Source organism: Xiphophorus couchianus, chromosome 23, assembly GCF_001444195.1.
Source record: "Xiphophorus couchianus chromosome 23, X_couchianus-1.0, whole genome shotgun sequence".
Lineage (NCBI taxonomy): Eukaryota > Metazoa > Chordata > Actinopteri > Cyprinodontiformes > Poeciliidae > Xiphophorus > Xiphophorus couchianus.
The window spans coordinates 23147343-23174447 of record NC_040250.1 but is presented as its reverse complement, the minus strand read 5'-3'; the positions used below and the strand labels follow the sequence as shown (position 1 = coordinate 23174447).

At 41.6% G+C, this 27105-nt stretch overlaps 1 protein-coding gene across 5 annotated transcripts in view; it reads right to left on the bottom strand.

Moving 5' to 3' along the window:
* The window catches only part of tenm2a (teneurin transmembrane protein 2a), a 282137-nt gene that overhangs the window by 146065 nt on the left and 108967 nt on the right, over window positions 1-27105 (bottom strand). Inside the window, exon 1 of one of the 5 annotated variants that reach the window (XM_028008950.1) lies at window positions 262-1151. The exons of 3 other annotated variants lie outside the window; for them this stretch is intronic. In XM_028008950.1, coding sequence (XP_027864751.1) covers window positions 262-340 — 79 coding nt within the window. In that variant the 5' untranslated portion in view covers window positions 341-1151. Of the gene's footprint in view, window positions 1-261; window positions 1152-27105 lie in introns of those variants that run through there. One more of the 5 variants, XM_028008952.1, reaches the window with a different exon arrangement.

Below are 27105 nucleotides of genomic sequence, written 5' to 3'. Positions count from 1 at the left end.
CACACACCCTACGCACATTCTCTCTCCTTCACATACACACCCCTACACGAGCCACCATATGCGAATGTAACCTACATTACAGCAAGGCACTCAAATGAAACATTTATAAGTTGAAGGGGGAAAAGAAAGTGTCAGCCCACCGCAGAAGAAGGGATTGGCTTTAGTGAAGTTGTTGGTCTTTAGTCGGCTGCATGGACAGGATGTGGGAGGCATCGGGATCTGATCGCTGGGGGCGACAAAGAATAGTCTGAAGGGACTCACCTGTCTCATGTGAGAGGGTTTTGGTTCTCCCCGCGTTGCTCGCGTGATGCATCGCTCCGTACTTGTCGCTCATTGTCATGAACCCTCTGCCCTTATCTCCTCTCCTCCACAAAACTCCACTCCTTTCTTCCCCCGTGAGAGTCCTCTTTTCGTGATTCTCAATCTTTTTTGCCTTGCTTTCTCCCGTGCTACAGAGTGCTCTTTGTCTCTCCCTTGCTCTTGTTCGTCTTCGCCCTTCTTCTCCTTCTCCCCTCCTGTCTGTTTTTCACTCGGTCGCAATCCGCCAGCCGAGTGCCAGAGGAGAGACCCCCGCTCTCCTGCCGCACACGTGTAAGCTGTTGCACTGCAGAGATGCACGCCTCGCAACCAAAACACGCAAGGGTAGAGAGAAGATGAAAGAAGAAAAGAAAAGAGAAAGAAAAAAGGGGTGCTGGAGATGAGCGCAATGCCCGCTGATCCTTTTCCAGGAGACTGCAGGTTTTCCCGTCACCTTTCTCTCTCCAGCCCCAACTCCTTTTTGTCGCTTGATCTGTCACAAATCGGGGTCAGCTCAGGCGCAAGGGAACAGCCGGAGGAGAAAACGCAGAGAGCGCCTTTCAGCCGGTGGCAGGCAGAGCACAAGACGAGGAGAGATGCGGCTCCATCCTCCATCTGCCCACAGCTGAGACTGAGAGCAGACTCAACACACACATACACACCCGCCCTCGCTCTCTCTTCCCTCTCTCTCTTTCTTTTTCCCTTCTCCCTCCCAGCAGCGTCACACCGCCGAGATGGAGAGGAAGGGATGACGGCGGGAGCCAGCGAACGAAGCAGGGAAGAGAGGAGAAATGGGGGTAGGAGAGGTGAGACAGCGAGAGAAAGCGAAGGAAGGAAGAGGAGGAGGTGGCAACGAGGGCGGGAACGCACGACAGAGCTCGCAAGTGCCAGAGAGTGAAACAGTGACAGGACCGTGGAAATGTGACAAATCAAAGAGGCAGAAGGAAAAAAAGAAAACAACGACAATAAAAAGAAGGAGAAGAGAAGCAGGTAGAAAGGGGATGATGATGGGGTTGGGATGAGGGGAAAGGCAACATGGAGGGAGGAAAGAGGCAAGGTGAAGGTTGAAGGGAGGAAAGGCGAGGCGGCGAAGCAAGGATGCAAAAGCAGGAGGCAGGGAGAGAGTTAGGAGGGGCAGAGGACACTGCGGCGATGAAGCCAGTAATATGTCAGCTCTCACATGGACATGCTCTCACATCCACACAGTACATAGCCACACAACCTGAAAGAACACGGCAAACACTCTCTAGCTCTGTGTACATCACTTATGCAAAATGAGGAAATAAAATACAATTTCCCTCTCTCTCTCTCTCCCTCTATTTTATTTTATGTCTTGAGAATCTTTGCGTGTCAAAGCTTGCGAGATAAAAGTCCTCACTGGATGCACCATGCCGTCTGCAGGAGGGGTTACCAGGTGAGTGAAGGTCCTCCCAACGCCCAGCAGAGGGCACACGTCTTGTCACATACAAATAACCAAAAAGGCTGAGGTCATCCAGCTCGTCATGCTATATTAATGTTTTCATGTGCCGTATAAATGAAGACATTCATCAACATTCTGTGTGTTCAATTTACTTAGGTGCTCAGATAATGGGGGATCATTCATCATGTGTATATTTAGAGGTAATCCTGCTCTACATGGAGCTGAAGCGTCTCAGTAGGAGAAATGTTTATTGTTATTCCACATTAAAAAGTGGATGATGCTGGTTAAAGTATAATAAAGTTACAATAGGAAAAGAAAATAAATCTTTTACTTTCTTTCTGTTGGTCTTCTTCTCTCAACAAAAACAAAAACGCACACAAGCACCCGAACACATTCATGTGATTTAAGCAAAAAATATTAACATCTCTTATCACATTTAAACAAATAAAATCCTTCACACACACACACACACACACCGGTGACCAGTAGCGTCCCGAGTTCACTTCAGAATAATGATGTTAACGTTGAGGTCTGTGCAGGGTTTGATTTACATCTCGGACCTCTTAAAGCCCAAACACATCAACTCAGCTAACCAAACACTACTAATTGCTCCTCAGATTCATGGAGCTCAGCGCTGAACTGCAGTATGTAAGCTGTGGTCATAGTGCTGATTCCTTAAAAAGCAGCTGAAGATTTTTTTTATTCAGCCATTTAATCATTTTTTGTTCCGTTTGGATTTTATCTCTATAAATACATTTGGAACAAAAAGACAACATATTTATCTTTTAAATGTGCTTTTATAAATAACTTTCCTACATACACAGTCTGATGTAACACCTTTTACAGGCGTTGTTGTTTGGTGCAATGCATTCCGTCCTTCAAAATGCATGCAGTAATACTTGTAATCATTAAGTCCGAGTACATGAGGTTGTCTCTAATGGACCGGCAAACTGTCCAAGGCTTAACCCGCCTCTCAAACTATGTTGAAAATTCATGCAAAAGTTTTGAAATCCAAGGACTTTGCAGGTATACATGTGACGATTTTCTAACATTTAGCTCCAGTTTGTGGACAGCGTCTACTCTACGCTTTGTGTGTTTCCATCTCATCGTAACGTGGAAGTGAAACCACAGAGATCGTGGTTTATTTAGAAAAATAAAAAAGGAGCTCAATGTAATGTAGTTTTATATTTTCTGGCAAAATGTTTCAAAACAGAGCTATACGTGGAAAGGCAGCATGTAATTGGATAAACAGTCGGTATCTTGCGGATCAGTTGACCGCCTGAGTTTAGTTGTCCCCAAAAATTAGGCGGAAACTGAGAGGAGATCCCGCTTTTTCTCTTATGGCTCTTAAGTTTTGGAATTGGTTGAAATATCAGACAGGCGCCTGTTTTTCAATCTCTTTTAAAAAATATATTTCATTAATAGCGTTTGACCCAGTGTGAGTTGATAAGGTCTTTTCATTCTCTTTGTTTGATTTTATGTGTGTTTTTTTAAATGTGATCTTTCTTTTTTTAATGTCTTAACTTTTATGTCTTGACTTGTCTTGTTTTTCTACAGCGTTTTGGGCAAATTTCTGTTGATTTTTTTTGTTTTGTTTTTTTTAAACATGCTTTATAAATAAATTGGATTTGGATTTACCTTGACTGCATAAATCTGGATAAGTTGGTCGGAGAGCCGTGAGGTTACTGGTAGTCTGACTGGTAGCAAGATCAAAGCCAACTACTGCTGTAATAAAAAACTTTTATCTCAAAAAATACCACTGCATTTGAAGCAAACATTGTTTTTTTATTGCTTAACCAATTACTTTTGCATTAGAGAATTATTTCTAAGGAAAAGATGATTATTCATATGGAAAATGGCGAAAGTTACCCACCAAAATCTTCCAATGTAACACGAGAACAGATGATTCTGGAGAGAACAGCCTGATTTAAAAAAGTAAGACAGCTTTTTTTAAAAAAAACACTGAAAAAAAATCATATTAATATTACTTTCACAGCTTGGTAGACAGTAATGTTCCCTAGAAATGCTTTATGTTTCTGTTTCTGACAAAATGAAATGAAAGCGAAAGGACAATGCCTGAGCCACTTTTCTAAAGGGCCACTGACAGCCTCATTTTCAGTTTCTTCGTGTGACACCCAGACACAATCTATCATCCTCAGCGTGTCACACAATTACTCCCGCGCAACACGCCAGAGCCACCCCCGGTGCGCTCGTTTGCCCGGGGCCGCTCGCACCCACGTCCGGGCGTTTTGCATACGGCAATCGGGAGCGGCGCGCAACAGGGGCCGGCTTTCTCCACGCGGCACCCAAAGCTGCACAGATTGGATTTTTTTTTTTTACAGCAGGAAAGGGGCAGAAAAAAGGGGAGGGTGGTCTGGGACTGTGACTTTGGCATAGTAAATGTTGTGGGCGCGGCCCAGGTAGAATCGGGTGGTGTGTCGACGGTGGATTTCTAGATGAGGTTCGCGTCGATTCGTCATGATAAAAGACCCATCTGAGACAGGAACAAATTGCTTTCTTGACAACACCCTGTAATACTCCATCATGCGCACGCTCACGCACACATATACGCGTGTACGAACACGTACAGTACATGGTAATGCAATGGTACTGGTTATTTATCAATGCCATTCAGCGTCATTATACCTGGCACATCTATATAAGCATATATATTGGGTGTATATAAGGGCAACATTGAACCTCACACTCTGCGCGATTCACCAGAGTCCATCCATGCTGCAGTAATTGAGCGTGGAGGACATGGGGCTGAGCGGAAAACAGGTCAAGGGAAGCTGAAGAATGTGTTAAAGGAACAATGAAAGGGAGCTTATGGAAAGGTCACAGGTAAGATGAGCAAGCATCACGTAATGGCCCGACATCAAGTCAAATCTCTGTGTAGGCAATTTATGCAGATTTACATTCCTCTCTTCTTCTTGTATGCTCCGGGGAAAATATGGATTTGAAAACTCAAAGCAGCTGTCAGTGCCGGTTATTTCCAAGATCCCGCCAATTCTTTTGCCGTCTCGTCTTCAGCTCGCAACTTCCTTCCACAGCTCTGTCGCCTCTCTCACTCTTATCCTATATCGCACTCACCCCAACCCCTCTGCCGCCCATCCATCTACTTTCTGTTGTTTTTTTCCCTCTCTCTCTCTCTCTTCTACCTGCCTCCTGAAGAGAAACACAGAGGGATCGCAGGTGAGAGAGGGAGGTGTGCTGTAAGGTGCCCCATGGCTTGAACATGGTCATTTGTCATGAGGCTGAAAGCTTAAGAAAAGACTAGTTAACCTTTACAGCTGATCCCCATGAGGCGCGGGGGGAAAAAAAAAAAACACAGGCCAGCAAAACACCTCCAGGAGAAGGCGGGTTGCGCCCGCTGCGCACGCACGCTCACGCATTGGACGAGGCTTTCTAGCATATTCCCCAGGAAATCGATAGTGGTGAAACCTTCCTACGGGGAAGTGAGAGGAGGTTACCATTTTTACACCAATCCTTCCCATCCAGACTCTTCCTGTTTTCTTCAGGGTAAAGTCTTCGTGGACATCCTGACCCCCCCCCCCACCCCTTATTCCTTGTCATCCCCACAACCCTGCCAGAGTAATTAATCACCTTGTGCTAATGAGCTATTAACTAATGACAGACTGACATGCCTCTCCCTGTGTGTGCGTGTTCGAGTGTGTGCGACTGTGGTAGCATGAGAGTGTTGCCAGCGCCACCCTCTGCACACTAATGTGATTAATAAGGTTAAGCTCTTATTAGGCAGGGAGCACAAAGAGTGTGTGCACATGTAGCAATACACATAAAAAAATACCTAGCATGAATGAAAAAGAAAGAAAAATAAAGATGTTTCTTACATCCATAGAGTAAAGAATTTAAAATGGAACTAGGACACGGGTCAGTGGTTTCTTTATATATATATATATATATATACACACCAGCTAGTTCCTCCACCACATATATATGTATGTATATATGCATGGAGGAGAAAGTGCTGAAACCATCCTTGAAAATCAAAGCAAAGGGAAAAATGCTCCTTGAAAACACTTTAGATATCTTAAGGGCATTTTCTTTTTTCTATGGTTTCACAGCATGAGATGTTTACCATGTTTTTCCAAGTAGTCATGGTTTCAAAACCACTAAAATTCAGTGTCATTCCAGTCCTGTGGTTTAAATTCCTTTTAATGGGATGCCAGCAAATTTGCAGGGGGTTATCTCTGGCTGTAAGGAGCACAAAGTTGCATCGAGTGGCTCTCTCTCCACTAACCATACGCTGTTGTCAGATGATCTGAACTTTTCTTCTTGTTTTGAGGAGGAAAAAATAGGATCAAGTTTATGGTTTACTGTTCTGGAAACTAGAGAAACACCACATATCACTTTTTTTTCTAATATCTTTATTTAAGAGGCTATGAAAGTTAGTATATCTGTTCTCCACAGAGTCACTAATGCAGTTAATATCTTACATCAAATGTTTTTACTGTGTTTTTTTATTTTTATTTTCTAATTTTCCATTAACTGGATGAGCCAAAAAGACCTTGGATATTTTTCAGAAAGGATACATTATAATTATAAGTGCTGCATATGTAACACATAATTATTTCAATTTGTTGACGCCTTTCACCTTTTGCCTTGATCTAGCTTCACCTGACACATTCATCAGGTATTGCTGACACTCTGCTGTGTTCTCTCACTATGTCCATATGAGATATTATTAATAATTGTAATAATTTGATGTCTTTATTGAAAATTGGCAAAATTCTACCTTGATTGCCCACAATCATTTTCACGTCAGTTTAAAAAGTCAAGTCAAAAACCAGTTTGTCTTTGTTTAATAATATTAGCAAGGCACTATTTTTGCAGTGGCTGCCCTCTTGCTTCTGCTCATCATATCAATGAGTGATGTCTTAGCAGATATCAGGAAGCCTTCTAGAAGAAATACGAAAATAATATTTCAGTATTAATAAAACTGGAGATCAGAAACTGGACAAAAATCAGCGCCTCTTCCATTACAACACCAGTAATTTTACTCATTGTATCAGAATCCTGCGCCAGCCAAGTTCACACCGTTGAATTTAACTACAGCGGAAAACAAAAGCTGGACGCTCATGCATTATACGATAGCTGATGTGACAACAGCACGGAGAGGAAATCATTGGTTTCCGAACTGCGAAAAGGCACACACCAGAAATAGTTGAATAGATAAAAGAAACTTTAACGCCACAATGAGAGACAACAGTTTGAAAAGAACAGAAAAAACCCCATAAAAAACAGCACATGGTGTTTTACTTAATCAGATGTTCTTGGCCTTTAAAGGCTACACTCTTCAGTTCCAAGAGAAATGTAGTTACAGCCACATGATCAGATACTCTAGAGAATAGTTGCACTACATAATAGGGACTCTTTCCTATCTGGATAAGTGCATTTTCGTTGGGACGTAGATGCATGTGCCGGTGCATGTAACGGTGCTGCACGAGCCGCAGTGTGTGTCTGACCTAACGGTCTGTCCCTCTGGAGGAGTTTTGGCACATACCGGGGGCTCATTTGCATTCTAGCAGCTCTCACCATTTCTTTCTTTTCTTTTTTTTCTGTGGCTTTAGAAGTGAACAGCTGCTTAATGGTCATTGCTCTTCAGAGACAGGACATTGGGAAGCACCGAGGAGGTTATCCAGGGTTTTTTGCACCACCAAACACACGCACGCACACGCCCACACTTATTGCAGAAGCAAAACACCAGGTAAAGCCTAGTTCAGCTTTGGTTCTGAGAGTGAGATGTGACCATTTAGCAGATGTTTTCCTTTGCAAAAGGGACTCTGGTTGCTTTCCACACTGTTGAATTTAACTACAATGGAAAACAAAAGCTGGACGCTCATGCGTTATATGATAGCTGATGTGACAACAGCATGGAGAGGAAATCATTGGTTTCCGAACTGCAAAAACAATGCTATCGCGATGCTACAAACGGGGGAATGGTTATGTTAAAAACCCTGTTAGAGGTGCATATCGTACTGGCACACAGCAGCTGAATGTTCCAAGCAACTGATAGTGGGAATAATAGCAATTCTGTACACCACTGAAAATCACTGAAATCTGCTGTGCTGAGGGGACGCATGGGCGATCGGAGCAGTGGAGGGTGTTTGTAGAAACCTGATTTAAAAAGCAAAAGAGAGGATTGTCACTGGATTTTGGGGGTGGCTGAGTGGGGGAAGCAAGCGCGTGGCAGTGGGGCGGCGGGGGTGCTTTTCCCCCTTTTGTCTCCGCCACACCCTCAAATTTAAACCCCGCAACCACAGACACACTGACTCACGTCCAAGCACAACTACATGAAATGGCTTTTATCTCCGAGCTCATTTGACTGTTTCACTCGCAGACACACATGGACGGGCTGTGTTTCATGAGATGCCAAAAGAAGGGATTTGCTGGAATAAAAGGGGAAGTGAGAAAAGGTTATCACCCAGTGCAAGAAGTGTGGCGAGCCACCCCGCTGCCACGGGCTCCTTCTCCACGGGAAAGTTTGCCTAGAGCAGAGGTTAGCGAGGAGATTACACACAAATGCCCCCACGGTTTTAAAACAGGCTTGCTTTTCTGTAAATAGAACCAAAATGTTTCCTTACGACATTGTTGGGTTTTTTTTTTTGAGAGAAATTAAATATAAAAAATTAGCTACCAGTTCCATCATTGCCAAGGCCTGCAAATTTTTTAATTTGTATAAAGTGTCCACCAAAAGTATTCATGTCCCTCCAGCTTTTTCCCCACTTTCAGTGTTGGATGAAATTTCAAGTGAAAAAACCTTCAAACCAAAACAAAAACAAATTGTGATTCTGAAGTGGAAGGAAAAACACAAATGGTTTTGCAAGTTTACTAATAAACAGGTTTTTCATATGAAGAGACCAAACATAATTTCTTTCTGTTCATTCAATACTTTGCGGACCGAATTTTTCCCCCATTATTCTTGGAAAAACAGCTCAAGCACAGCCAGATCAGATGTAGAATGTCTGCATCAGCTTTTAAGTCTTGCCACAAACTCTCTATTGGACTTAAGTCTGGACTTTGACTAGGTCATTCTAACACCTGAACATTATTTGATCTGGATGGAAGGTAAATTTACACCCTATTCTCCCATCTAAAAGGATTTTTTCTAGGATTGGCCTGAATTCAGCCACAGATGCTGCCTCCTCCATATTTATTTCATTGTGTGTGGGGGGTAAAAATTAAGTGGCGCACTGTTCATTTTTTGACACATATTGTGTTTTACATGTAAGACTCTAAAGTTATTTCTGGTATTTTCTGAACTTTGTTTTTTTCATATTTTCCCTGTGTCGCTTATGAGGTTTGTATCAAATGTCCAACAACAGGTTGATTTCATATATGTGCCACATTTTTAAAACTGGTTTCACCTTTAATTAGCCAGATCACAGTCACTGAGAGGACAAATATCATCAATCACATAAAATCCTAATAAAATGCAGTCATGCCAGAGTCATTTTATAATGTGGTTTAATACAAATGAATTGTTTATAGCTGCTTCTCTTCTTTTGTGGTGATCTCCACAGGTTTCCTCAACTTCTGCCACAGGTAACGTTGCGATTTGTCGCTCTCTGCATTATTCCTCTTTTTGGTTGTAGCTTGTGAAAGAGAGCGGTGACGGGTTAATCTGTGCTTAACCCAGGTGCACACAGTTCGACATCAAACACCGTCTCTTTGATGAGAGCCTTCCCAGCTTCCTTCGCTACTGTGCCCGGACACGAGCCAAGAGCATCCGTCCCGCACTGTTAACTACTAAAAAAATGGAGGTCGTCGTGGCGTTGACATGCCAATGAAAAGATTTGTGTGCTCAACCACAAAACGTGACATCTGGAAAGTCTTAATTTTTTTTTTTGTAAACATGGCTAAGTGGATTTTATTTTGTCTGTGGTTGTATTTTAGCAAACTTTCAATAAAATTACAGAAATCTCTTAGAAAGTTGTCTATATCTAATCCAAACAATAACAACAGTCATTTTTCTTGTCCTTACTTTAACCATTTTACTGAATTAAACATGTCAGACAAAAATTACTATCAGGGTTTATTAACCACGCCTTTCCACTGTGATTGGCAAGCCAGTGGAGGTGCCAAAACCAGAGTCAGCTGCTGACAGGCTCCCAACACAAAGCGCCTTAATGCAATCTGACAGTCACACTGTCATGTGTGACACAACTTTTTCATTTTGCAGCTGTAAATATTATCACAAAACACTGGCTTTAATTTGCTGCTCGGAAAAGCCGCTGATAAAAGACATGCTTCTGGCTTCGATGTTGGTAGAATATTTTCATCATGGACTCTGGATGACACTTCATTCTGATGCAAACCACAATAGCCTTCCTGGAATATACTGAGGGAGTGGATCCAAATATTATTATTATGATTATTACAGATTGAAAAAAAGACAAAAAATGAAAATATTTATGTTTATTTTTTAACATCCACATAAGTATTATCGACATGGACAAAGTATTAGTGAATGTGTGATCATATGTGTGGATGCATCCCTCTACCTATTCATCATCTGTCTTCACAAATTAATACTCACAGTTTTTGGGAGGAAAACATGAACTTGAAATATGTTCACCAGTCTGTCCACCATTTTAAAGATGAAGGAACACGACAGACAGGTTGGGGATTAAGCTGTGAAACAGTTTAAAGTGTATTTATGTTATTAAGAGAACATTACAAATTTGCTCATTGAGCACTATCAAATAGATCATCCAAAAACATCAAAACGAAAGCATTATTTAGGGAAGCAGCCGATAACTCAGGATTACGTGCAAAGATCAAGAGTTTGGGTAGAAGGATGAGGCTTTATTGGAAGATTGATATGGTTCAAAGAGAACCGCTAGAAGGACTTTCTTGCAGTCCATGCAGCGGGCACAGCAAACATCTTGACAGGACCAAAACGTTTTGTGGTGGAAAGCTAAGACCACACATCAGCCTGACTGTGACGGTCTTATGGTAAGCTATTGTGGTGGCAACGTCATGCTGTGGGCGATGCTGTTGGAGGCTGTAAAAGATATGAGACAGTAGCACAGGGTCTGCTTTCAAGTGGGACAAATTCTCTAAAGAAATTCTCTAAAGAATTTGTGTGTTAAAATGAGTCAAAATCCAATAAAAAAAAAAAAAAATCCGTGGCAAGATAAAAAAAATTAATAAATTGGGATTCACAGAAGCCCTGCGACAGACTGGCGACCTGTCCAGGGTGTACCCCGCCTCTCGCCCGGAACGTAGCTGGAGATGGGCACCAGCAACCCTCCCGACCCCATTAGGGACAAGGGTGAACAGAAAATGGATGGATGGATGGATGGATGGATGGGATTCACAGAAACCCCTCTGCCAATTTCACTAAGGTTGAAATTGTTTTGCAAAGATGAACGGGCAAGAAATCTTGTGACATGCAAAGCTGGAAAAGTTCTACTTCAATTATTTGCAACAGTAATTGCAGCTTAAGGTGGTGCCAAAATCCTTCAGAGTGTTTAAGAAAATGAAAAGATTTACTGATGTCCAATAAGGTAGCTGTGTATAAATGGAACATTTCATTTTGTAAAACATTTTGAAAACCAAGTTTCAGTTTCCTTCCATCATACACCACTTTATGCTGGTCTATCAAATGAAATCCTGATCTAATAGATTAAAGTTTGATGTGACATGACACAATATGACTGTGCACTTGGGGTATCGATACACTGATGAGATAATGTATTTTCTAAAGCAAGCAGGCGTAAGCTGCGCAAATGTGGATGATGAAAACGATCGGGGGACATTTGAAGGATTGGGAGAAGGCAAACAGGAAGACAAAGCAGGTCGACATTAAGACCCACATCCTCTTGGCATGGCAAACACAGCATGTGTGGGGAGGTGAATAAAAACCTGAGTAAACAAAACAAACCACACAAAGGGAGATGGTGAGAGCTTTATCATGCCCAAATTACAGCCTCTTCATGTGTTTGTCATTTTCTGCTTCCTGTCCAAAGATGATGATTAAGATGATGGTCCTTCTGTGAGGACTTTTGTGAAACTCCAACAAAGCACACGAGAGAGAAAGAAAAAGATCGATAAGCACAGGAGCGCAGTGCAAACACAAAGCCCTCATGCGGACTTTATGTCTTAAAACACATGCAGCTAAATTTTCAAAATGGGAACTCAATTAAAGCAATTTTTCCATCTGTGCGAATGGACGAAAACTACGTCAAATTACACTGGGCGGCAGTCCAAAAATAGCATCGCAAAGACTCATCATTCAAAACCCCAAACGTTTAGCTTTGAATGGATAAGCCAAAACATGCTAATATCTGATGCTAATATTTTCGTGGAGTTTTGATTTGATTGGGAGAGATTACCCTGTCCTTGGGTTTAGGAGAATGGTGGCAGTGTGTGTACAGTGTAAACACTCACACAGCCATAATGACCAATGCTTGAACACACTTTCTTATTAGCCAGCTATTTTTTTAGTTGGACACAGAATAACTAATGTAATGTAATTAATTATAGGAAAGTCACTGGTGGAGCACCACCTTCAACATTCACTTACTGTTAAAAAAAACACCTAATAAAAACATGACAATAGTTTAAATAGTTAGTTTGGGGCTCTTTTAACACCGTACAATACAAATCGACTTTTGTGTCAGCTCCTCTTGCACGAGCTGCTAGCTTAAGCGTCAGGCGACCACATGGATTTATACAAAATAAACACCTAATCTATAATAATGTAACACAGCACCATTTCAAAAATCCTAACTACTACAAACAATCTAAATTATATGGTGTAGTGATACAACATCAAAATAAATATAAAAACGGTAATACCCTGCATTCTAATATTTTGTAGGAATTAAAATGGCATTAAAAAAATTGATATTGCGCAAACCTATTGGATAGCATGAGTGAAAATTATGTGAGCTGGCTCCTTACTGGGCAGATGGGAGAGATTACACTGGCTGAGACACACAGATCAATACACACAAGCAATGGGCAAATGAATTCCTTGTGACAGCATATGAAAGACCGCAGAAAAATTGTGAGAAGATCATTTGGCCTCAAAAGGAAAGCACTATAGTCTGAGTGGGAACTCATTATCAGGTGGATGCTTTGCATACTCAAAGTAGTTATTGCTAGTCAATAAGCACTTTCTCTCGGAAAGTCCTCAATGCACAGAGTTTGAGCGAAGGCCTTGAAATTTCTCGATAGAGCGGAGAAACAGAAGGGGGGAAAAAATGGAGGGACGCAGAGAGGCGTGAAAGAGGCAGAGGGGGAAGGAAGAAAGGAGAAACAAGTGAGTTTGGGGGTTTCCGTCATTATGATGGATAGATCGAGCGAATAGGGGCTCCCAGAAGGAGAAGTATAAAAATAGGAGAGCATGTCTCCCTTGACACCGGTCCTCTCTGCCTATGTATCAAATCGAGAGTCTCCTCTTCCTCTTCCTCCTTTCACCTATGGCTCGGTCCTCTTTACTCTCCACCTCTAACAGCTTCCAAGACATCGTTCTCCTTACATCCCTTCCTCCCTCCTTCCTGTTCTCCGCCTGTGTACTCATCCACCTACACCCAGCTCAGACAAAAGCACAAATTTCTACATCCCACTTGGTTTCCACTTTATCACAGTCAGCTGAAGAGGCTTTATTTTATTTTATTTTATTTTTCCATGCACATCCCAAAAGACACACTAATGCAACACAATGGCTTTCTTTTTATGAAAAATCTATATTTACCCGGAGGGATTGCTCGGAGACCCCTCTGTCCTTTTATCTTGACTGCCTTGCCCTGCTTTGTATTCACTCCGATGAAGAGATTCAACACTTTCTAAACTAGTAGTCTGTGAGGGATACTAATGGAAGCCTTTCGGAGCATCCCTTTTATTGTTCTGTGCGTTTCAAACGCTCGACAAACCAAAAACAGTGCTGGGACCGCGCAGAGGGGCACCCGGCAGAAACGGTCCTCGGCTGCCTTTCCCTCCCCTTTCAGTTTTCACCCCAGCCTCACTCCCATTCTTCTTCTGTCCTCCTCAATATCTGTCACTTTCTCATTCATTAACCACACCCCTCTTGCCATCCATCCATTCCACTTCCTCTCTCTGGAGAGGAAAAACAAACAGCTGTCAGGGTCAGGCTCGCAGATGAATTCCAAATGACTTTGAAGGGCAGAGAGCCCGACCAACTTTCTCTGGAGGAGAGGCTGCTTACGGATCCACGCGCCTTAGCATGGGTGCATAAGCAGCGCGGGATAAGCAGAGGCCGCCTCCTTGACACCAAGACGCACGCGCGTCACAAGAGCAGAGGGCAGCGGCGTTCCGAATCCGCGCTGCATGTTTATACAGGCTCCCGTCAAGGTTAAGGCAACTTGTGTGCTCAGAGAGAATCAGGAGTTGGTTTCGAGCACACATTTTGTCGAGGCGTGCGAGAAAGTCTGTGAGCACAGGTGACAAAAGCTTGCTCACATGGAATGAAGCAGACGATGTAAATAAAACAGAAAATGAAATGTCCACAGGTTCCTTCACGTTCTCCGACGCCGACTTGCTTCTCAAATCCTCCTCCAAACTTCCCATCGACAAAGCGAGCCAGCTTCTTCTCCTTCGCCCGCCACCCTTGGCTCTATTTGCGGCTCTCGCTGGGCCAAGATGAGTCGATGAATCATTTTTCATCTTATCAGTCATGTCTGTGCCGCATCTCTCCATCTTCGCTGTTTAGACCGCTATATCACTGTCTGTAGCCGTCCATCCATCAGGAGTGAGACAGACTATTACATTATTAAGTGGAGCTAAGCAAAAGTTCAATCAAGACGCGTATCTCCACTCTAATTTCTGTTCTCCTGTTCATTTATTGAAGCAATCTCTTGGTCTTTGGCATCGAAATTTTGTTTTACTTGGATTTCGGACAGCAGTGGCTCACGGGGGTAGAGGTTCGTCTTGTGTCTGGTGAATTTCCGGTTCGCTCTTTCGGTCTCAGTCACTCTACCGTTGTGTCCTTTGTCAAGATATTTCGAGGGCTTTGCCTCCTGGTGGTGATGGTACAGACTGAATGGCAGCCGCACTCTGCTTCAAAGCAACTGTGGCTACAATGGTGCTTACCACCGTCAGTGTGAGGGTGTGTGTGTACGAATGTGTGAATGACTGATCGCAGTGTAAAGTGCCAAACAAGTACAGACAGTTCACCATTTTGATGAGAACATTTTGCTCTGGTAGCTCTGGTTAAATGTACAGGATCATGTTGTCACTGCCATATTTATCAAAGGTGATTGTGTTTTTAGAGTTTTGGGCTCAACATGGCGTTTTTAATATAAGCTAAGAAAACAAAAAGTCTTTTTCTCTGACCAGAAAACCTTCTGGAAAATTTTCAACAATAGATGATGGATAAAGTTTTTTTGTTTTTGCTGTTTTTCTTCCACTTTACATTAACTTTCTGGAAACTGTGTGCCTTCAGTAATCAGTTTACTATAATTTTTGTTTCAACACAAAACCACTTGGATTAAGTTTAGGAAACAATATAATGGCTTATTAAAATACAAACTTTTAATAACAGAGTTTGCCAAAACTTTCCCTTATTGCCTGGAAAAAATGTTCTGTAATAGCAAAGAGTAAGGCTGTTATAATAACTATGAATAAAATGGGATGACTGCAAATCCCAAGGACTGGTTGCAAAAATGATATGACTACATTTGCTGTTTTTTAATGTCATTTTCACAGGATTTTTATTGTAGTATCATAACTTCAAATCTTTGCTCATCATGGAACATGCTGGATTTGGAAATGCTTGCGGCCTTTGACAAACTCAGAAATTCAGTAGAGAAGACGCAACAGCTGGGGTTTTACTAAAGCTATTTTTGTTAACTACACTAACTGTTAATCTGGCTGTTAGTGCCAGATTAGCAGTACCATTTTGATGGGAACAGGACTATATAACATCATTGTATTGCTGTTATAACATTGTAATTCTTAAGGAAAAATCAGAAGAAGCTAAAACTGATGATGCGGTTACAGAAACTGAAGACCCGAATTTACTTAAAATATGGAGATCAGAGCTTCCCCTATATGTATGCTATATTAAGGTAACTAAAAATCAGACTTATTTATGTTTGTGAATTTCTAAGACTGTATCTAAATCGCAAACGTTTTGAATTCAGCAAGTTTTTTTCAAAAAGGTTGTCGAAAAAGTTTCCCATTGTAAAATTTGTATTTAATTTGACTTTTCCGTATGTTACAAGGTCAATAAGGCCTCTGTGCCAGGCGTGGGGGCCTTTTCGATGCATATTTGTTCCTAAAATGTCAATAAAGCCACAAGTGCAGGAGAATACAGTCACTTAATGCTTGTGCATTTGTTTGGACTTCTTTCAGTCACTTTTTCGCCCCTGATACCATCAGATTATGACGATTCAGTGGCGACATGGCATATTAGTATTCATTTTTTTTCAGCCAGACATATAACTTGTACTTACATCTCATGAAGCGGTTTCAAAAGCGACTGACGAAATATAATTCAAGACTTTAGAATGTTTGGCTGCGCGTCGGGGTGTGCGTGCGTGCTCATGCGTGCGCATCAGTCCTCTCAACTCTTTGAGTTTTGGCAGCAAGATCAGAAGAAAACGCGTGTTGGTGTGTTTGCGAGTCTGCGCGGTATTGTGTGTGTGTGTGTGCGACACAGGGGGAGTGAGTAGGCATGAAAGTGAGATTCTGCTCTGAGACGTTTGATGTCGAAGAACAGCGTCTGCTGTCTGTCTGCCAACTGCCAACCCTCTATCACCGTCCCAACACATGGCCTCCGCAAAGTGTGTGCGTGTGGGTTTCCGTGTGTGTAAGTGGCCTGATTAGGCAGGGACTTGGCTATGTGACATTGCTACAGAGCTACTTAGACCCATAATGTGCACCTCACTGTGTCACAGCGAGAACGTGTGGGCCTAAGAAGGCAGAGAGGGATTTTTGTTTTGAATCACAAGGCAGGGACAAGGCGAGATTTGAGGGAAGGAGGTGAGCATGTGATATGTGTGTGTGCGCGTGGGCGTATTGGAAAGGGTGAGTAATCTCTCACTTTTCATACCTCTCATCCCACACCAGCAGTCTTTGGATAGGTCCTTAACATACAGTGTCAAGTATACTTAGGGCTAATTGCTAACTGATGTGTGTGTGTGTGTGATTGTGTGTGCATCTAAGCAAAAATGTATGCATGACAGTGATAATGTGCACACAGATTATGGAAACCGTTGCGTGTACTAGAGGATTCCAGCTGTGATTACATCAGGGTGGCTCACAAACATGCTTAATTCAAACTTCTTCATTTTTTTTTTAAAATTAGAGTACACAAACACAAACCACAGGGTTTCAATGAAGTATTGATGTTTCTGGAAAACGTCTAAAAGGCAAAACAGTGTAAAGAAACACAAGAAGGTATTTCCTGTCACATCGTCTACTTCTGAAATAGCTGAGGAATAAAAAAAATCCAAGCGTTTTTATGTTTTTCGCAGAACACAGTTTATAATTGTGTTGATTCATTTTCATTCATGGTACATTGGTACATGTATTCATTCATCCACGAGTCCAATTGTCCGTCTGTCCGTCCTTCCAATCGGTAAATCAATTCTTAGCCAAACCACCCATGAATCCATCCGATTGTAAGTCTGTCACAGATATGTTTTGTTTGCAACATATTTTAAACCTCACCACTATTGAATTGTCTTATTTTTATACCTTATATGATAACTTTAAGTTGTCTGGGATGTTTTAAAATGTGACCCTGAAGGATAATTAGTTAAAAAAAATGTGCTGGAACCCTGAGTCTGGGGGGGGGAAAGAAAAGGAAGCAAATAGAAAAAGCTCCGTTCTATATTTGGCCTAAGAAGGCCAAGACACGCTTTTATGATGACTTCTAGTCAGATGGCAAGAAAGGATTCGGCGAATGTGCTTAGATCTGAAAAAGCGCTGAAAGAGAACTGAAGGAGAGAGGCAGAATGAGATCTATGTGAAACACTTGTCTGTAATTTGCACATAGACACACTCTTCTTCTTAAATTTAGACACAAGCAGCCAAACAAGCAAAACCAAAGACTGAAGAAGTAAGATGAATGCACAAACCAAAAGAAAAAAAAATATAGAAACAACAGTACTTGGATATTGGCAAGGCAAAAAGGCTGAGAGATCAGATGAATCCACTGAGCAATGACAGACAGATCTTCCTTTCGTACACTTCCTGACATTTTCACTCTGATAGAGCCAGATATAGCTTTTCTGCCTCCTCACAGCTCACAAGAAGTCATGCAACTGTGCACACCGCGAGAGCGAACAGTTGAAGACCAATGGGGAGTGAGCTATTTTTGAGGAAAAAACAGAATAGAATATGGTAAGAAAGAAGAAAAAAAAGTGGAGTTTGAGAGAAGAGGAAGAGGAGGGTGGGGGTTTAACTGTCCTGTGGCAACAGACAGAGAAGTGCTGCTGTCGAAGTGATCCCAGCACTTCAGGTGGCTCGCATTCAGTGGAAAATTTCAAATGCTCAAAGGCTTGTGAATACGAAGAAAGACGAAAACAGATTCGGTATAAAAAAAACCCCCAACAAAAAACAAAAACAAGTCAAACCAAGATGGAAAGATTACGAGACACAAAAGACGGTACAGACTAAAAACTGCATCAAACGGAAAATAAAAAATAAATCCTGCTGCCGGAGCTCTTTCGCTTTCCTGGCTTTTAAAGCTCATTATTTGCAGTGTCATATCTCTTCCTGTCTACGGATTGAAATAAACAGGCAACAGCGGTCTACCAATCGGCAATTAGTCAATTCCTCTTTTTGAAAGGTTCAGAGGGCTGGGTAGCAATAATTAAGCCCAGAGGTGGCCGATGCATACTAAAACTCATCCGGCTGAATAATTGCAATTCAGTACATCGCTGCAGTGTTGACTTAAAAAAAAAGATAAATAAATAAATAAAAAAACTTGATGGCTACTTGTGCTCAACACAGAAATATGTCAACATGAGCAAACTTGACAAGTAGGAGCGTAATGTGAAAACCGGCTCATGAAACGAGACGATATCCTACACAATATTGGGTTTGTAAGAGCAAGACAAGAATCCCTACTTTTCTGAAATAAACTTAAGGGACATCACATCAGTGTGGATTAATTCAGCTACGGTTAGAGTTGTTTTTTTATACTTCTTGTTTGCGGCCCTTAATTGAAATTGAAATGGTCGTTTGTGTGCTTTCAGAAGTAGAAGAAAGGTTTCAGAAGTCTCCACCCAAAAGGGTTTCTGTTCAGCATTGAACTATCTAGATGACATTTAATTAAATTGTTTTAGATTTTGAACAGCAGATGATCAAATGCTGTTCAGATGGCTTTTTAGTGATGACACAAGTCTAACTTTAGGTTCTCAGCAGCTAGTGGTTGTTTTCACAGAGCTTACAAAGTATTTGCATCTCATCTGTCACCGTTTCTTTCTTTCTTTGTAAAAAAAAATAAAATACGGTACTTATCCTGACAATAAGGTTTTACAAGTCAACTCTGTCGACACAGCAAAGGTAAGACAAGAGTCTCAAACTGTCACCACAATGTTGGATCTTAACCTGTGACACTCAGCGTGGTTTTGTTTTAAATGTATCTTTTGGAATTGTGGCCCAAAAACGCAACACTGGTTTCATCTTCATAATATTTGTCGTTGTACTTTAGGAGAAAGGGATTCCGGTTTGCAACTCTATTTCGTGGTCCAGAAACATGGAGAAATTGTCATCACGTCGAGCGCAGCCACTTGTTGGGAATTCGTCTTTACTCTTACAGCTGTCATCTTGGCAGCCTCCTTTAGTTCTTTCTGTCTCGTCTTTTCTTCAATTTAGGAGAAACGTACGGTTCTTGGAAAGTCATTGTTGTGGTGGATTTTCTCCAGTCGTTGGGAACTGGCTTAGGTGAACTTGGCTGTAGTGTGAGTCACTTTTAATTATCAATATGTCCAGATAAGTGCTTTATACATTCAGCCCAATTACAAGTCAGTCCAGTCACTGTGCCATACCAGGTAAGTAGTGCTGTGCATGTTTTTTTTCCTGTATTGTCCTAACAACTTCGCACAATGAGATTTTTTTTTTGATCCTTTGTAGTCTCTCTGCAAACTGTGCAATTGCTAAATGAAGGAAAGGCAGAAAAGTCAGGAGCCTCCTTTTAGAACAGCAGATCTCCAATTCCGGTTAATCAGGATCAACGCAACTGATTACAAGTATGAACTTGAGAAGACTCAACACTGAAATTTTATGACAAGACGCTTCGTATACATCAGTTTAAGGGTGTCCACATTTTCAGTCAGGGCATTGCACCTTGTCTATTCTTTACTCTTTTTTGCAACAATACATTTGTCACGTTTCAGTTCTAATGTAAAGAACATGTGTCACATTAACAGAGGAAAAGGTTTTCAATTTAGGTAAGCCTGGCATTTTAACCGTGGCGGTGACACTTTTGACAGCCACTACTGATACAATGCGCTACGCTCATAATGCTAATCATAAAGTTGACTTCAAAAGACAAATTCAGGCTGAGAGCAACTGGATACCGACTTGTGAAACAGACTTCATTTAAACAAGAAATATCATGTTGCGTTATTATTGCTAGATCTTATGTCGAAGGATCTCATTTCACCCCTCCTGACCGATGTTATTACTGTGACACTTTAGCTTGAGATGTTAAAAGATCTTGTTGTTGCTTATTCTGTTTGGTGTTTATTTACCATCATGCCAGCGGATTTCAGAGCTGCTGCTCAAGTGCTTCATGTATTACAGTCTGTGGGCACCGAGGAGAGCCAGAGTGAGAAAAATTACAGATTTGTAGAGGATTTGTACGGCCACTTTTCATCCTATAGCATTTTGTTTTCAACCAACAGCAGCACTTTAGAGCAGTGTGACAATCCCACACAATGTTGCTGAAATGGACACAATTTGTCTTTTTAAAGCAGCTTTGGTGTCTTTCCTGGTTGACGGCTTCATTTTAGGTGGATTTCTCTTATTGTTTCCACTAATGGGATTGTGCAGTAAATGTAGCATCAGTGTCATTTCGTCTTTACTTAACTTGTATTGTTGCCTTTTGAATTACTATTCCCTGACTTCCTGTTTTTACAGGGACAAAAATGACACAGCAAAGACAGTCTTTTCTCTTAGCCAAGCAAGACGTTCAAGTAAAAGGCAGATGTTTGTTGATTTCCGGAAGTCAGAATATGGCTTTAGGGGAAAAAATAAAAGATAAGCTGTGCCATATGTAGAGTTAAAGCAATAATAAAAAGCTTAAAACATCTGTGATAAACCAGGCTTGATTTGAACGGCTATCCATCTTCTTGTCCATATAGGAGGAGCGCAGTAATGAGTAAACCTACTTTTTGAGAAGCCATCCCATAGTGACATCTTGGGATCATAGTAACTATGTATTTGAGGTCTTTTAAAAATATCTTACCAGGGATGCCAATAATTTTGAAGGGCACTGTGTATAAATAGAAGTTAAATGACCATGAGAATAACCTCATGGCCCAATGTGGAACTTGTTTATTATATACATATATACTGTATGTACAGTTTTATTGATTTGAGTGACTGGGTAACTTCTACCCCTAAAATAGATAGTTATGACTTTCATAGGGGCTACAAAGGCTGTGTGCTGGTTGGCGGTGGTGACCCATCGATCGCATGTAAAGGTGACCGAGATGCACTATTGATTTCAGACAAGAAGAGCTGATCCATGTCTGCATGGAGCAGACTAGGCTTTTAGCTTAACAAACATTGAAAGGAATACAGTACAAGTGAACATGCCTGTTAGCAAATAAAATCAAGACATCTTGAAAGAGGCAGAACCAAACCAGCTTATGGATTGAAATCATCCCTTTCTTCTGTATCCAGGGCTTTCGCTCGGCTGCCTGTACAACTGATTCTCAGCTTAGTCATAAAGAATGTTCTGACAGGGAGATTTAGGACCAGCTGAGAAGCCAGTCTGTCTCCGTGTTCGGCTCAGGCGAAGGAAGCAATAAGTTAGACGTGTGCCTGATGATTAACACAGCACCGAGTGTTAAGTGGCAAAACAAAGAGTATTTGCACAATCGGAGGTTAGAGACTCTAATATGGATTTATTCATCTCATCTCTTTCCTCCCGTTTGACTCGGTGCAAAACAAAGCCAACCTATTAAAGAGAGTATTGAGTGGAGAAGAAATGGTTTTAACAGAAATATCGACATCAGAGTCGCCTCTTTGTTCTGTTGAACGGTGTTTTTTTTAATCGAGGTCTGCCACTTTGCCTGGGATCCTGGCAGAGCAGAGCGATTAGGCTTGTGTGTGTGTGACTGCAAAGAAACAACAAGTTGACAGTTTTAGACTGAATAATCCTGCATCGAGTAGTTCTGTCTATAATGAAGACCACTCCCAGTAACTTGTTTGTGGGTTTCCTTTTCATTATCAAGGACGTTTTGTCACATTACAACCACAAACTTTACAATTTTCTTAGCTGAACATTTTGTGACAGACGAACAGAAAGCAGCAGATAGCTGTGAAAGTGAAATTAAAAGGATCTGTGCTTTTCAAAAAAAAAAAGAAATGTCATTTAATCTCAGCATAAACACGGATGTTCTGTGAGTCAAACAGAAGATTTTTTTTTTGGGAAACGTTCATGAACAAACAGTCTCCTGAAGACCAAGAGACACAACAGACATGTCAGGGATAAAGTGGTGGATGTATCAGTTAGGGTAGGATTGGAAAATTATGACACAAAAGCTTGTCAGTTCATAATTGAAAAAAGTCCATAGCCAAGAAACCCGTAGCTACAGTCCACCGAACCTGCCGAGAATCCGTTGACATGACAACTGACAGACAGGAACGCTAAGGTTTAGTTATGATGGAAAAGTGGCAAGAAGAAAGCCGTCATCAAACCGTTTGGTCTAAATTCTGTTCTGACCACACTGTGAAAATATTCTAAACACATCCAGTGAAATCAAACGGCGGCTTACATCAAAACCATAAAAAAGTGACCCAGTCAAAGTCCAATTAAATCCATTTCAGAAACCTAAAAAAATAAATGTTTGCAAACCCTTTGCCTCCAATCCTGCTGAGCTTGAGCCGGTTTGCAAAGCGTCATAGGCAAAGATTTCACTGTGTAGACGTGCAGAGCTGGAGGAGACAAACATTTGAAGCTCTAAATGCAGCAAAATGTGGTTCTCAAGAATGTTGACTGAGGGGGACAGAATGCAGACGCACGTTGCACTTTTCACGATTTGCATTCATCAACTTCACAACGGCGCACTGCATTACCTGCTGATTGTCTATCTATTACAATCCCGATAAAATTAATTGTGGTAAAATGTGAAAAGGTTCCTGGGGATGTTTTTTCTCAGAGCCCTGGTGGGGGGGAATGATGGGATTTATCCACAGTTTTTTTTTCTACAAATGTAACCCTGCTTGCAATGGGAGACAATAATTGCCCAGCTAGAGCTAATTAGCCAAGTTTCCCTCTAGCCCCCACTCCCCTTACCACACAAGGCCCCGAGCTTCCCTGAATGTGAAAACGGCCATCAACAATGACGACGAGAGAATAACACGAGTGCCTCCAAAGGTGTATCATGGGAGTGTGTTTGTGTGTGTGTGCCACACGCTGCATATAGAAACCTGCCTGTGTCCCTCACCGAAATGTCACACCTTGCTATGAGACTATCTGGATCTGCCAGGTAGTCTGGTTCACACATAAACAAACGCTGGCCGGCAGAGACAGGCGAGGCAACGCCGTGGCAAGCCTCGCCATGCTGCGCCGTGCCCCGCGGTGCTGCGCTCCACTCGGTGAGACAGCATGAAGCGCAAATCAATATGGGTTAGAACGCTGTAAGGAGCTCTCCGCTGACTTCTCCTCACTGCACACACGAGGACAAAAGCCCCCCACCCCAAAAAAGCCCCCATACCCCCAAAAAAGCCCCCCCAAAACGCAGCGTTGCTGCTGGATCGCACATCTTCCTTAAAGTCATGGGTGAAACCTTGTGGGTGGGTGATAAACAAGCTATGGCTATCCTGCCAAGAAAAAAAAAAATGACAGTGCAGTGTCTGCGTCACGCTACCCGTGGGGCATATTCATCAAGCTGTTTGGAGAAGTGCACGGTGGAGGAGTGGGGATAGGCTGGGCTGGAATCAGCCTCTCTCATTCCACCTGCCACACCTAGACGGAGTGTCACGCGCTCACAAACACGTGGTGACAACCCTGGCGGCAGGCTTCAGCCCCCGCAGCAGTTGTGCGCGTCCCACAGTGCACGGCAGGACTCCAGAGATTATCCCGCCGTTTGCAGACAGTCACAGAATGTTAATCCCTGAAGCCATCTTCTTTACTGTTCGGATAAAGCAAAAGTCTTCGTAGGTCTTAGCAGCCTTTTTGATTTTTTTTTTTAAATCCAATTTTTTAAGTCTGTGTTTTTAGCGCAATCTACAAGAATCTTCCCAACATTAAGCACTCTTAATAGTTTTCTATCATCCGCCGTTACCCGGATAGCCGCCCCGCCCCGAAGATCTGCTGATCCCCGTTTCCTACTCTGAAGTGACAAGGCCTCATCCCCATTCTCTGTTATCCTTTCTCCGCGCTCCCGGCCCAGCCCTCGCTATCAGCCCCACATTGATCTTCTCATCCCCAAGAACACAAAACACCAATCAGCCTGTCATAATCACTCAGCTGGAGGAGGAAGCGCCGAGCGCCAAGTGCAGCTGCTTCGTGTTGAACAAGAGAATGTGGGGATTTTTTTATTTATTTTTTATTTTTTCTCTCAAATAACGGTGCAGGTCTTCAGCCGAACATCGGCTGGATGGGTTCTATTTTTAAAATATGTAAAAGACGAATAAACGGCGGCTCGTTTGCTACGCTGTTGACTTCATCCTGTTTCTGGTGATGCCGATTCTCGTCTCTATTTGTTTTTTGTTTTTTTTAAATGCACATCAGAACAATAAAGTCACAGCAGCTGGAGCTACTCATTCTAAAAAAAAAATGACGGGGAAAAAAAGTATCTTGAGTATCTGCTCCCCCACAGCATCCTTTTTTTTTTTTTTTTACTATTCAGTCTGATTTCTTTTTCTTATAAAAAATTTACTCCACAGTTCATGTTTTTTACTGCTTGTCCCACAAGGTTTTTCCCTTCTTTTTTTTTTTTTTCATCAGGACACCACGTCTGCTCACATCCGAACAATAAAAAGTAGTTTATGATCTGTCAGCGCTCTCCAGAATGTTGCCGCCATCGAACTGTGCTTTTCTGTCAGGAAAAACACTTTACCTATTTTATGTTCACACAGTCGTCTGTATCTTTCTACTACAAATAATCTGGCACATCAAAAACCTGTGACTCATGCAGAGCTAAAAAAAAAAAAACTGTAAAACTCCACACTTACACTTAAAATCAGATATTTAAATACACTATATAAAAAAACTTGTGTATAAAATAATATTTTTTTTCTTCACTGACCGACATTGAATCAGACTAAACCTTTCAAGTTTTAGGTAAATTGGGATTACCAAATTGTTTTCTATTAGTTACCAGAATACCAATGTTTATTTTTTTAAGACAACTATCAAGTTATACAAGATTAATATTCCAGATGTTGACATTATGGTTTTGCAGTTCACAAATATTTAGCAAATTAGATGGACACATGTGGGTGTGTTGGAAAGCCCATCTCAAAGATGTCGCATCGTGGAGAGACTTTATGAACATTCTAAAAAATAAAAAATCAGCCAGGTTATCAGAAAGAGAATGATCCACAATTCTCCTCAATCCCTCAGCGCCGGACATTCTGAAGGAGCGACGGTCATCCGCTCTGATGCCAAGAGATGAATGAGTCTTGGTGTGGAAAGTGCATGTCAGTGCCAGAACAAAAGCAAAAGGCTTTCTGAAGATGCTAGCTGAAGCTGTGAAGAGAGCGTATCATTATCGACAGTGAAACCAGTCCGGTACCAACGTGGGCTGAAAGGCCACTACAAAAATGAAAAAAGCCATTCTTTTTTATAAAACAGAAGCAGATTATTGTAGTCGGCGGTTCGATGAACACACATCTCAAATGTCAAGTATAAATGCATCGTGTTGCATGTGAATGTTTTACTGCTGCATGAAATGGCGCACAGTGGTATAGCAGCATCTCGAGCTTTCAGGAAGAAGAACGTTCAAATTTGAGCAGAAATGGGTCTTTAAAACTAAACAATGACTAGAAGGATATTTCCAAATTTGATAAAAAGCACATAAAGGAGTAAACTCTCTATTTACTCTCTGTTGTCTAACACCAATCTCTAGCAGCATAGCTACTAAGTTTATCGTTTAGCTGTTTGTCAGCAGTGCAGTGACGATATGCCGTCCTGACCGCAGACAGAATTGAGCTGAAAATGGGTCATAAAGATAAAAAAATCTCCAACTAACTACAGAATGTCCGGAAAACTACTGAAAAACCTCACAAATGTCCCAGTCTGATATAAGTGTAGGAGCCTAAAAAAAAAACTACTTTAAAAGCAGCCGCAGTTTGCAGGACCAAAGTAAAAAGAAAAACATAGCCCGTGGAATATTGTATGCTTAATTTAGCATTGTATATTGAGTCAGCTGTGCACATTATTTTGCCAATCAAAGCAAAGCAAGCCTGTGTCATGTGACCTGCTCAGAACAGCTGCTGTGGGGACAAGCTGCAACAGAAAGCAGCTAAAACACTCCTTGCTAAATTTTATGACATTCAATACAATTATATTAGTCATAAAAAGCAGGAAAGTCTTTTCTTTAGGTATCCTCTGCTCACTGAAAGTGTATAGAAATCTGTCACCATCATCGTTTTCAGCAAGTCAAATCAAAAGAGAATCAAACATGTTTGCATTATTAGCCCAGATCATCAGCAAACATTCTTTTTTTCTTCTTAGAAATCAATCGTATTTTAAAACATAAATTGTATCTATAAAAGTCAAAACAAAAAAACCTTATTCAACCAAGTCTGGTTTTTTAAGAAAAATAGAAAAAAAAGGGTAGACTAGTTCATCGATTAATGTTTAAATGTTACTATTATTGAAATGTCTGGAATCAGGCAGATTAGTCGCGGCATAACTCACACTAATACCGATCCTAACCCAGAATTGAAACGATAGTAAAATTTTTGCCAAGACATCGTGTTCTAGCTCCAAGTCTCTTCTCTTGTCTCGCAACACACCCAAAGGTAAAAAAACAAAAAAAGAAGTTTCACTCAGCTGTTAGGCCGTCTGTCTCTCATGTCAGGCTGGATGACAGGGTCACCAATCTGTTCTGCAAACACCAGGAACCGTGGAAAAGCAGAACGTTTGGAGATTTTTGCAAAGGTGTGCTCGAGTTCTTATGAGCTCTCGCACTGTGTGAGTCGATAGGGAAATAAAAGTTTGCTGTGAACAGACTGGAGCGGGCAGAGCTGGGGCTTGGTAC